This window comes from Caloenas nicobarica, chromosome 1 (genome assembly GCF_036013445.1).
Source record: "Caloenas nicobarica isolate bCalNic1 chromosome 1, bCalNic1.hap1, whole genome shotgun sequence".
Taxonomy (NCBI): Eukaryota; Metazoa; Chordata; class Aves; order Columbiformes; family Columbidae; genus Caloenas; species Caloenas nicobarica.
The window spans coordinates 189,739,241-189,752,324 of NC_088245.1; the positions used below are offsets into that span (position 1 = coordinate 189,739,241).

General features: G+C 39.6%; 1 protein-coding gene across 7 annotated transcripts in view; it reads left to right on the plus strand.

Annotated features, from left to right (window-relative positions):
• DCLK1 (doublecortin like kinase 1) overlaps nucleotides 1-13,084 on the plus strand; it is a 240,352-nt gene that overhangs the window by 153,338 nt on the left and 73,930 nt on the right. For 3 of the 7 annotated variants that reach the window (XM_065634183.1, XM_065634192.1, XM_065634200.1), the window contains exon 4: nucleotides 11,794-11,910. In XM_065634183.1, the coding sequence (XP_065490255.1) occupies nucleotides 11,794-11,910 (117 nt within the window). Of the gene's footprint in view, nucleotides 1-11,793; nucleotides 11,920-13,084 lie in introns of all 7 variants that reach the window. The other 4 variants (XM_065634227.1, XM_065634209.1, XM_065634236.1 and 1 more) reach the window with 2 other exon arrangements.

Below are 13,084 nucleotides of genomic sequence, written 5' to 3' on the forward strand. Positions count from 1 at the left end.
TGGACTTTCAGTCAGTTTTACATTACGGTGCTTCTCTTCCTTTTATTTATTTCACCTGAATACAGACAGAAGTGCTAACAGTGGAAAAAATAAAACTTTTTAGTACCTTCAATGAGTCACACTAGTCAGACTTAAACAAAAGAATCATAGAAGGGATTTGAGAGGTCCCAAGGGAGGACCTTCTGTACCTAAATTGACTTTACAGGTTTCTGGCTAACCTGCCTATGTGAAGTTGTAGTTAGGAAAATTCAACAAATTCTAGTAAATGGGGTTACATCAGGCAGGCGTCCAGTCACTAGCGGGGTTCCACAAAGAACCTTTAATGTCTTCATAAATGACTTGGACACAAGACTCGAGGGAATACTAAGTAAGTTCACTGATGACAATAAATTGGGAGATGCTGTTGACATTCTTGAAGGCAGAAAGGCCCTGCAGAGGGATCTGGACAAATTGGAGAACTGGGCAATCACCAACCTCATGAAGTTTAACAAGAGCAAGTGCTGGATTTTGCACTTGGGACATGGCAACTGTGGCTGTACATACAGACGGGGGAATGAGATGCTGGAGAGCAGCTCCATGGAGAGGGATCTGGGGGTTCTGGTCGACAGCAAGTTGAACACGAGCCAACAGTGTCCCTGGCAGCCAAGAGGGCCAAACATGTCCTGGGTGCATCCAGCCCGGCATGGCCAGCCGGGCAGGGAGGGGATTGTCCCGCTCTGCTCTGCACTGGTGCGGCCTCACCTGGAGCACTGGGTGCGGTTCTGGGTGCCACAGGATAAAAAGGATATAAAGCTACTGGAGAGTGTCCAGAAGAGGGCTACGAAGTTGGTGAAGGGATTGGAAGGGAAGCCGTATGAGGAGCGGCTAAAGTCACTTGGTTTGTTTAGCGTGGAGGAGACTGAGGGGAGACCTTATCACAGTCTGCAGCTTCCTCACAACGGGAAGAGGAGGGGCAGTTGTTGATCTCTTTTCTCTGGTGACCAGTGACAGAACCCAGGGAAACATCAGGAGGATGTGCCAGGGGAGTTTTAGGTTGGACATTAGGAACAGGTTCTTCCCCCAGAGGGTGGTGGACACTGGAACAGGCTCCCCAGGGAGGTGTCACGGCCCCAACCTGACAGTGTTCAAGAAGAGACTGGACAAGGCCTCAGACACATGGTGTGACCTGTGGGGTTGTCCTGTGCAGGGACAGGAGCTGGACTCAGTGATCCTTGTGGGTCCCTTCCAACTCAGGACATTCTATGATTCTATGTCCCAGTACTTCCTTATCCTTGCAGTTAAAAAACTTGTTTCCTCATATCTGAATTAATCTACCTTTTAGAAACTTAACATCACTCTTCTTTGTCCTATTTGTGATACAACTAACAGTAGGAATTTATTCTTTCTTCCTTTTGGCAGTCTATTAAGTATCAGAGGCTGCTATTTTGTCTCATCACTTTGCACTAAGGATCCCAGTTATGTTAGTTATCCTTCATTGGTCATGTTTGCCAGAGTTGTGATCTAAACTGTCTGAAGGTAAAAGCCTTGTTTCTAAATGGGATACACAAAAGTGCGTTTGTTGTGTTAGCTAACATTTCAGTAGCTATGAGAAGCACAGAAGCACCCAGGTGTCCTCCAGAGAGTGCTCCTGTTCGTACCAGCAGGATGATGATTCTTTTTGCTGCAGTAGTTTGCTTCAGATGCAGACCCACTGCAAAACTTATGACCCTCTTTTCAGACATGCTTCTCCAGTTTTCAGGATTCTTCCAAATACCATTTATGTTCTACTACAATGCGTTCAGCTTTACCTATGGTAGTGTCATCTCCAGATTTAAAATGCTTACTCAGCTTATTAATAAAATATTGACTAGCACCAGGCTCAGAAACAAAGCCCTGGTAAGCTCCTCTCTCTGCTCATACTCTCCTAATTGGACAGTAAACCATTGGCAACTACTCTGGTTTTCCAATACCCATCTTAAAAGCAGTTTCTGTAGATGGTATTTTTATAAGTTGTGGCTTCGGTTTCAAAATCCCGATTAGAAAAGTTTTATTCTCTATTGTGCCCCTGTTATATGAAGGCTACTTTGACACAGTTTGTTCCTGACAAAACTATTTAGACTGTTATATAAAATTTTAATATCTTCTAAGCTTCAAATGGTTTGTTTTCTTTATCGTTTGGTATTGTCAGAGAATCATAGAATGGTTGAGGTTGGAAGTGACCTCTGGAGGTCACCTGGTCCAACCCCCCTGCTCAAGCAAGTCTGCCAGGAACCAGGTGCCCAAGATCATGTCTAGATGACTTTTGAATATCCACAGGGCTGGAGATTCTACCACCTCCCAGAGCAACCTGTGCCAGTGTCCAGTCACTCTCAGGGTGAAAAAGTGTTTTCTGATGTTGAGAGAGAACCTCCTGTGTTTCGGTTTGTGCCCATTGCATTTGATCTTGTCAAAACTGAAAGAAGCCTGAGTGTCTCTTCTTTATACCCTCCCTTTGGATAATTTTTTTCCATAATCTCCAGTTAGGCTGACTGTTCTGCAATTCCTAGTTTTCTGATTTGTCACGGTTTTAAAGATCAGCACTTACTTTGACTTTTTCTAGTCTCTTACAACTTGTCCTTCACAATTCTTAGAAAGTAGTGTCTGGTAGCTCATAGATTGTCTCAGGTGTGTCCCTAAATATTCTTCACATCTAGCTCATTAAGGACTCTGTCTAACCTCGTCTGTTTTTTGTGTGTCTTGTCTTCTAATCTTGTTCTTGCTAAAGTTACGTTATCTGCCTGATTGCAGTTAGTCTTCTTAATGAAAATGGAAACAAAAAAATTAAACAGTTGGCTTCTCATATTAATCTGTTTTTAATGGATAGTTTATATTTATATATCCTTTTTTGTGCAAGACTCCTTGCTAATTTAACTAATTAGCTGTGTAAGTACCATGGACATTTGGTTTGTGTTTAGCCACTGTGACTATAATCTTTATCCCAGTATAGTGCATTTTGTTTTTTTGAAGAAAAAAGAAAAGGCTTTTAAAACTTAATGCTGCACAATAAAGTTGTTAGACTGATAAATGCATTAAAAATATGCAGATTTACTTGAGAAAAACTTCAAAGAGAAATAAATAGGACATTCAGTTTAAATACATATTTTCTCCCTCACCACAAATCAGTTACATGGAAAAATCTGTAGCTTCAGGAGACCTGATTAGAATGTGTGAAAAGTTAACTGGTTTGAATGGATGTTTCTCAGTAATACTTTTAGCTGGCACTTTCCACGTGAAGCTAATGTTCTGCAAATGCAGATTTTTAGTTTTCTACCCATGGAGAAGCCTCAAGCTTGTAAACTTTGAAAAGAGTCATTTGAAATGGCAGATGGTTGAAAAGAAGTGATGCTCTTCAGAAAGCAAGTAGTAGTAGCAAAAACCCAGAATTTGTTGGACTGCAACATTGTCACTTCTCTTAGGCTAGAATAAAAATAAAAATTAAAAAAAAAAAAAAATAGAATGCCTGTGTACTTGATGCTTAGGATGATGTTAATATTTACCATATGGATTGGATGGGAGGTTTGTTTATTCTCAAAGTAAAGAACAAGATGATTTTTAATAGGTAATGTGACAAATTTTACCTCTTGTCCTGGACAGGAAAGCAAGCCATTGATCTTGCTGAACAGATAAGTAAATACTAATGAATTTGTACCATCCTGCATGAATAAAACAACACCAAGAAAAATGCCACCCAAGTTGTGCAGATAAAGTAAGGCACTTGAGTGATGAATTTTTCCCCTGACTTCACCAAGGGTATTTGAGGGATATCTGCTGTTACAGCATATGCCCAGTAATGTCACAAAATGAAGAGAAAGTGATAAGCAAAGGCAGGGCACATTTCTTTGTTTCATAAAGAGTAATGCTGAGGCCATAAATAAAAATAATACAGTTGATCAACAGTTGCCATCAACTGTGTCATCTTAAGCATTTCCAGTTAAAAGTAACTTTCTTATGTTTTGGTCAGTGCAGCTAGTGTGGCAAACCCGCAGAAGGAGGGGAAGGGTCCTGAATAGAGAGGCAAACTAATAAACATTTATATCAGCATTGGAACAGCTGAAGTGAAGTATAGTGAGAAAACAGTGATAGTTAAAATCTCTGGAAGTGAAGCACAGTATGTGACAAGACACACAAGACATACATGTCAAAGATTATATGTGTACTAGCAGTGTGTTTTAGCTAATGACAAATAAAATTCCTATTTCAACTTGGTCTTGGTTTCTTAAAAGTAATTTTTGATAATGCAAAAGCAGATTCAGAAATTAATGTTTTACACATGCACATTCATTCACATGGATTCAGTAGGAAATATTTCAAATTCATTTAGGCAAGCAGGTTTTGAAGATGTTTTCTAATTTTGTCTGCCTACAAATGCAGAGTTAGAAAATGATTAGAAATTGTGCCCTATCAGAGAAGCTGTTGCAGTGATGAAGAATGTTTTTTAACTCCTTATTATCACTACAGTGGGCTGGAATTTTTCGTGATAGCATATTCCTTCTCTGTTGAAAAGTAAACTTTAATATCGTAGTGTTTGTAAAGCCAAAATATTAGCATGGTGGTTTGTGCGAGGTGATTCCAACAAAAAAGGTTAGCAGTTGGATAAGAGAGGAAGATAAATCTGCTCATACATTGTAAAATCATGAAATGCAGCAAAAATCTTGTGTTCTTGTTTGCCTTGAGTAAAAGAGCCCATACCCATCCATAGTGCTTCTAATTAGGATATGTTCAGGAGTCCTCTAAATCTATAATGTATATCTGGTCATTCATGAGTAAGTTTCATCATTTGTAACTTACAGGTTCCTAAGATAGGTCACAGAAATGAACATGTTCCATTGACTGCAGAAGCACCATGAGGTGAATAGTTCATACATATGCATCATATTTTTAGCTATCTAGTACTAGATGAGTTCAATCCTACCAACAGTGTCTTCAAGTTATAAAGACAGGAGCATCTTCGAAGGTCAAGTAGGAAATACTTTGAGCAACGTTTTGATTATACATAAAATCTGTTTACCTTTTTATAAAAACTTTCTGGGCAACTTCACTGAATTTAGCAAAAAATAAGAACTTTGAAACTTATACATTAGAGCAGAAAGAGATATTAGTGATAATACATAAATTCACAAATACCTTCCTTATTTCTAATTTAGAAGGCATTTTTTTGAGTAGTACATACATCTGAAAGCATTCTTAGGTTGGGTGAAACTATTTGGGTTCCTAAAATCTTGCAATTTTCTCTACTTTATTGATTTGCAATAAGGCATAGCGGGGTTTAAGTGTTCATATTTTGTTGTATGTACCTTGTGCCTTGTCAGTGAATACTTATCCCAGTTTCAGAATTAGAGAATGGCTTTCCATATGAAAGAAAATCTCCCCTTTTCTATATTTTATACCCTAGTCAAAGCATGTTTCTTGGCAGAATGAAAAAAAAAAAAAAAAGAGAGAGAGAGATTTAGGAATTTTCTACCACAAATATTCGGCACACAGTTGAAATAGACGCTATTCCTAATCTTCATCATGAGTGGAGAACTGGTGTGCTGGTAGGTAGGCAGTGGGTTGGACTAGATGATCTCCAGAGGTCCCTTCCAACCCTGACCATTCTGTGTGATTCTGTGATTCTCTAAGAAAAAAAATCATAAATTGTCTCAAAAAATCCCAGACAGATAGCTTAGTGCATTTGATAAAACTTTAGGATTTTGTATTCTATGCATACATCACTGTCCATCTGCATCAGGAACATGTTGAATGGGAAAACATGCAGAACTGAGGTAGGCACAACCAAGATGATAATAGATTTGAAAGTACTTAAACCTCTGTGAAACATCCTATATCCCTTTCATTTCTGGAAACTGTATGATAGTTACCCTTTGGAACATGTTGTCATTACAATTCATAGCTGCCACTGATTCATCAGCAGGATTGGGTGAATTGCAATGTATATCAATGCCACTAGACAGGACGGTACCATTTCCCTTTTGCTGAAGAGAGTGAAACTTAGCTCTACAAACAGAAGATTACTGGTTTTAATTGAAGGCATGAATGCAACTGAAAAGTAAAAATCTTATTAGCTGCATTAAGAATTAGCAACATGGAACAAATTCCTCTTAACATTAAAAACTGAAATTAGTATTGCATTTGGGGTGATGATCTACTGATGGGCCTGTGGACATTGCTGGTGAGGCTAATGTCTTTAAGCAGCAGTGAAAGGTACCAGCCTCAGGCTGACAGTGAAGTGGCTTACCAACTACCACAAACATCCCTGATCCTCCCTGCCTGCTTATCTGTAGGATACAGCTGTTGCTGAAACCAAGTTAAATATTCTTGTCTTAGAGAAACAGACTGGCAGGGATACCAAAAAACCAAATATCCCCTACATACAGACCTCAAAAAAAAGCAAAAGACAGCAGAGAGTGATATTTTAGGCCGGTAAGAACTCATGAAGGCCATACAGTCACCTTCTGAGTAGCTGACAAGTCAGCCTTTTTGATATCCTGGTAATTTAGATAACTTTTCACAGTCTTCTCTAGAAACACGTAAAATTTGTTCATTTTATGACACATTTATTGCAGATTAGTTACTCTCTGCTGCTTTCTTGCTGTTGTAAAATCTAATGAACATAGAAGCTAATGAAACATTTTGGAAATGGAACATCACAGAGCTGGAGACTGGAGGCGTTATGATTCTGCGTGTTAGCATCCCTTAATTACCTTATGCTTACATATCATACATTTGACAACAGGAAGAATCAAGAGCTCACAAGTAAATATGTTGAGGTTCCTTCTAGTTGTACCAGTTCCTATTGCGCACTGACACCACCGTGCAACGTCAGAAACTTCATGTTCTTTATCTTTTCCCCACGGTGTCTCAATGATGTGAAATCGTAGCCTTGGGATATTGCCCTTTTTTTCTCAGCCTTATTGTTGTTAATGTCCATTAAATGCCTCAGACCTCTGTGGTAATAATCCATGCTATAAAGAGACTGCAGTGTTAAATTGTTAGTCTCGCTGCCGATAGTCTGTACTTCTCTCTCCTACTTTGTAGTTCTGTCTGTAGCTACAAAATAGAACATCTTATTGCAAGATGTTTTGTCTGGAAAAACATTCTTATTTATCCAGAAAAGTTGGAAAGCAATAAAACCTGTGATCAGACCTTATAGTTGACCTTTTTTTGCTTCATGTTATATGGGTATCATCATTTTGTTCCTTTAATCTTAGTTGATAGTGAGAGGAAGGACTGAGGTTTCATGATACACTTCTTGCCTGACTGAGCATACTACAGAAACACCTGGTGTTTTCTTCTTGGCTGAACATGCCCACATGAGTGAGAAAGGCAGTATAACTCTGTCAGGAGTTCAGATTTATTTCTGATATAGTTTTGGCATCAAAAGAAAATCAGGGAAAAAAGAGTCTTTTATTTCATGGCTTACTAAGTACCTGTTGAACGCTTATCAGAATAATGTTGATGAGGAAAAGGTATGTATTTATTTCCTTCCCAGTGTAGATTCTGTGTAGAAAATACGGTTTTAAAAAGTGTGCATTTTTGTTTTGTTTTCCCTTCCTCTTTATGTAAACATAGATTTCCTACAGCAACAGGCAGATTATGGTAGTGTCTTAGAGGAGACAAGCAGTGGTTGTGTGGTTACTTAGTGGGATCTTTGCCTGCAGTAAAATTTTATTTTCCAAACTAATTGTGACAACAGAATTGCATACATAAACTGTTCATGGGAGCTGAGACCTATTTGCTACAAGCAGCACGATTACCTTCTGCCCATGACTGGAAATTCTTTTAGACTCTCTAACTGGTATTGCCACAGTCTTTAAAGGCATGAGTTGCCAGACCCTGGTGTGTACAGCACTGAAGGTTTGTGCAGCACTGAAGGTTTGTGCACATGCTTCTCCGCAGGCCATGCTGTAGCCCTTGTCATTTATGAATAAACTTGTAAACCCATAGGAAATGTGGCAGTTGACAAAATTTCCTTTGAGGTTCACGGTGGTGTTTGATCAGAGAAAATATATGCTCATTTGAGCTACAGTCTTTTAAAACTTCATGACTCGCAGATTAGTTTTGAGAGAAAAAATGAAATTGTGCCAAAAAAGTTAATAACTGAGCTTGAAAGAGTTTGTACAAATGAGAAAACAGGGAAAGAGAGAAAATTTCTGTGGCAAAAAATGAAGACAGAGTTGCCCTGACAGCGAAGAGTGCCAAGAGCATCCAGGGCTGTATGAACACGAGCGGAGCCAATAAAGACAGAGAAGTAATTAGTCCCCTCTGCTCAGCACATGTGGGGCCCCATCTGGAATACTTTGTCCAGTTTCAGTCCCATCAGTTCATGGAAAACATCACTAAATTAGAGGAAGTTAGAGGAAGACCATCATGATGGTGGAAGGCTGGAGCCCTTGCCCTGTGAGGAAAGGCTGATGGAACTGGACTTGCTCAGTGTGGAGATGACTTCACATGGAGCTACCAGAACCCCTCAGCACCTATGGGACAGCATCTCTTCTCCATCAAGAAGATGGAGTCAGGCTTCTCACAATGTTGCATGGTAGGAGGATGAGAGATGGTAGGGATAAATTGAAACAAGAGGTTTAGACTGATATAAAGGAAAACATTTTCATTGTGATGGCAATCAGGCACTAGAATGGGTTTTCACAGGGAGGATGTGTAGACTCTATCACTGCAATTTTCCACAAAAAAACTGGACAAAGCCCTGAGAATCACAAAATGGTTGGGGTTGGAGGAGACCGGTGATCCAAACCCCCTGCTAACACAGGGTCAGCTAGAGCTGGTTGTCCAGGACCATGTCCAGACGGCTTTTGAATGAGATTTCACAATGTCTCTGGGTAACCTGTTCTAGTTCAGGCTGATCCTCCTGTTTTTTCAGTTTATGCCCATTGACTCTTGTCCTGTCACCAAACACCGCTGAAAAGAGCCTCACTCCATCTTCTTTGCACCATCCCTTAAGGCATTTATATACATTGATTAGATTCCTCCTGACTCTTCTTCAGACTGAACAGTCCCAGTTCCTTCAGCTTTTCCTCATATGAGAGGTGCTCCAGTCACTTCATCATCACCATATGATCATCTAAGTTTCTACTTCAGTAGTGAGAGATTTTATGTACAGCTAGCTGTGAGAGGTGGCTTCCTCATGGGATGATATGCCACTAGTATAGGGATACTCAAATAACAGTTCATGGTCTACATGTAGCCCATCAGGACAATTTGCAGACCGCTCCTAACATCACCCTTTCTAAGGAACCTGTTAGTAGCGAGGGGTGGTAAAATGCCCTGGTGGGTGCAGCCACCTGCCAGCCTCTCTCTTTCCCAGAAGTGGTAGTAACCCTCTGTAGCTTATGAGTAGAAGCACATTTTGCTGGAAAAGCAGGAAGATGGTGACAAGATGCAGTTATCCTCTGCAGTTCATGTCACTCACACTTTGCTTGCCCATGTATGACAAACCCCAGATGAAGAAGAATGAGCTTTTATGAATTATTTTCTTCTAATTTCTGAACATGTTGAGTGAAATGATAACAGGACTATCTTGAGTATTGTCCTAGACAGCACTGTATCCGCAGGATAGAAAGATAACCAGGACATACATTGAGTTGGCTCCTCTTTCCTTTCATACCACTTTCTGCCTGTTCCTTTCTAACACTGTGAGGGAAAATACACATTCAAATGCAGAATCTTATCTCTAACCCCAGTCTAACTCTGGGTGCTTATAAGGTATTCAAAGAACTTGAATGAGTATGAATACTTACAATAAGACAAGAGTTAAGGTTTAGTGCATAGCATAAATTTCAAGGGAGGGATATAGATTTTTTTTTTTCTTTACATATTGGAAACAGAGGAAACTTTTTACATAGTAAAGTATATTACAGAAAGTTTTATATTACAGGAAAAATATTACAGAAAGGCTGTTTTCCTCCTAGACTCTTAAGCTTTCCTACTAAGCAAATGACTATAGTCTAACATTCTTAGCTTGATTGGGTCGTTATACTTTACTCTTTTTGTTTGTTGACCATTAGAATATTCAGTTCCCTTCCCGACTGATTGCTGTGAATGGGATCCGCACTGGGATTACGTCACAGTTTTACAAGACCAAAGAAGTTGGCTGTTAGGTGTTTGGTCATTTTAAATCTTTGTTTACAAGAAAGGTAAAGAACTGTTTTGCATTTGACATGTATAGATGATTTCTGGAGTAGACATTTATGCTAATACATCAATGTAAGATTCCTGCTGTAATTACATAGTGGAACCTAATTGAAAGCTTTTATCTGATTCCTCCTGGTTTGAGTTGATAATTTCCTCTTACAACAGGGTAAACGTTTTTTCTGTGTTTCTACTAGTTGTTCAGTATAAAATGGGAGTAGTCACCAATGAATCACATAAAATGTCAACAGAAAGAAAATACCTGCTATTGGTCATTAGGAAGGTGGGAGAGTTTGGGAAGAAAACCTTTGGGGCAACCAGGGCATTTCTCTGGCCCTCTCAGCTGTGCTTAATGTTCCCTCAGTAATGCATCAGTTCTTGCTTCCATTTCCTTCAACAGCTTGATGAAAGACAAACAGTTAGGGTAGCCAAGAGAAATACACTTCATGACATCATTCTCTGGTGGATATGTTTAACTTAATCAGTTATGCTCAATTTTATTTGTGTGTTCTCTAATTTGTCTAAAATACGTTACAGGCTCCACTGATCATCTGTGAAGACTAAATAACGTGCAAGCTTGTACATGATATTTTCTGACTAGGGAGAAAACATTCTTGTTTGTTTCTCTTAACCTATGTTGAGGAACTTTAACCATGGGAAGAAAAGGGGGAACAGGTCTGATACAGAACTAAATGTTTACTGATATATTTTTAAACAAGTCAGGTGTACTGACATTGTCAGGTGAAGACAGTGTAAACATTGCTGCAGACTCCTAATTGTGTATTGGCTAAGAAGTGGAAATATTTTTTTTCCCTTACTGTATAATATGTCTGGTGATTAATTTAGTATCTGTTATGAGTGCAAGACATCAGTGTTACGCACACGAAGTTCTTTCACCCTCAGGCCAAGAACCATTTTGCAGGTGTAATGCAAGAATGCCTACAGAGCTATGTGGGTGTATATAAACTCTAACCTGAACATCTTGCAGTGTTCTCAAGTGGGAGGGTAATTTCGCCTCTTCATTGATTTTACTGATGTCTCTTATGAGCAAGTAGTGCCATTTCCCTCAACCTGTGATGAATTGCGTGTGCTATACAATGCGGGCTGTTGCTCACCAGAGGATTAAGCAGGAGCAACAAACCTGCTTCACTTTCTTGAAACCTTTCATGAGTGACAGATACCTGCGTCATCTCATACAGTCTTAACATTTTGATATACAAAAGCAGTCTTCCGGTTCTTCCAGAGGAGACAGCCTAGGCTGACAAAAATGCTTACATTGCATTTGGATCATTTACAAAAAAGCCACTGCATTACTTGTGCTGAAATCTTCAGAAGCAAATAAATTTTATCTGTAGTCTCAGCACTGTTAAATTAAGCTGTCCTAAGTACCTGCAGTAACCATGGTATCTAAAAGTCTGGATTACTGCAGCAGTTCTTTGTCTGGGATGTGGTACATACTGTACTTGGATTTTAATGGAGCCATTTATACAGATTTTATATTTTCCCATAAAACTCCTCAACGTGAATGAAAACAAGCGTGGGCTAAGTGTTTGTGCTTTTCAGTGCTCTTTCTGTTACAGAATCTTGCTGACTTTCTTAATTGCTAACTTATGCAGTTTTTTTGTCTTTTAGAATGTCGGGTGGTGAAATCCACTTCCTATACCAAAATAGCTTCGACTTCACGTAGGAGCACCACCAAGAGCCCGGGCCCATCCCGACGCAGCAAGTCTCCTGCTTCTACCAGCTCAGGTAAAGCAAGCAAGAAATTTTTCTTAACAGCAACCAATCTGTTTCAATACAATTGGTAATATGCTTAAAATTCCATGTTTCTGTGGAAAAACATTGTATGAATGAAATAGTTGATGGTAAAAATTCACTTGTTTTCTCAGTTGCATCTGAGATGAAGTGTCTTCCCAAAAAAAAATAATTTTTCAGTGTTTTATAAATCATACTCTGGCATTACCATAATTCATTTCACTTTATTTTCCATGCATGATTTTGCTGGCAGTACCTAAAGACTGACAAAACCAGGAATTCTTTGGACTAGGAACTGAATAAGTACAGTGTAGAAAGTAGTCCAAGTTACACAGCGTAGGGTCTGTGTCTGCACAAGGTTGATTTCAGTCATTTGCATTTTGTTTCTGACAGAGTTAAGAGGCAGCAGTGAGGAAAGGATAGGTTTGGGGAGGAGAAAGGGCTAAAAAAGAATGCAATTACATATGTGAATGTGAGGTGCAAAGATAGCTGAGGAAGAAATAAGTCAAGGTTGACCTAACAAGCCAGTGGTACAGGCTGGAGAAGACACAGCTAAAAGCTGTAAAAAGTTCTCTCTGAAGGCCTTGCTTTGGCTGCCTTTGAAGCTGCTCCCACTAAATGGTCTATGACTAGTTCCCCCCTGCAGCTTTTTCCTAAGCAAAACAAATAAATAAACAAAAAAAGTGCATTAGATATTTTGCCAGTAGTGCTGCCTGAAAGTACAAACAATACTTGGTGTGGGCCAGTTGAGTGGATCCAATCCAGCATTTGCAGCATTGCTTGTGAAGTGGATTTTGCAAGAGGCAAACATTAGAGCTTCTGAAAGCCACCTCACTCCTGCCATAAGCCTTCTGCCAACGGGGAAGCAAACATTGTTTTGGGACCTGCATCCAGCACCATAAGGCCTTCATGGGAAGGTGTTGACCAGAATGACCCTGGTCCTCCTAGCTGGTTTCAAAGATGGGAGGCATGGACCAGCTGAAACTACATTTATCATAAGAAGACTAAGCTGAGAAAAAAACCATCCTTGCTCAGAGAAGGAGGAAAGTGGGAGAGACACAGTGAGAGACAGAGGTGTAGATGTGGGTAGCAAGGCTGGGAGGCAATGTGCCTCCTACACGTCCTAAGAACAGCTGAAATAGATAAACCTGAAAAGAGGTAATGGGAA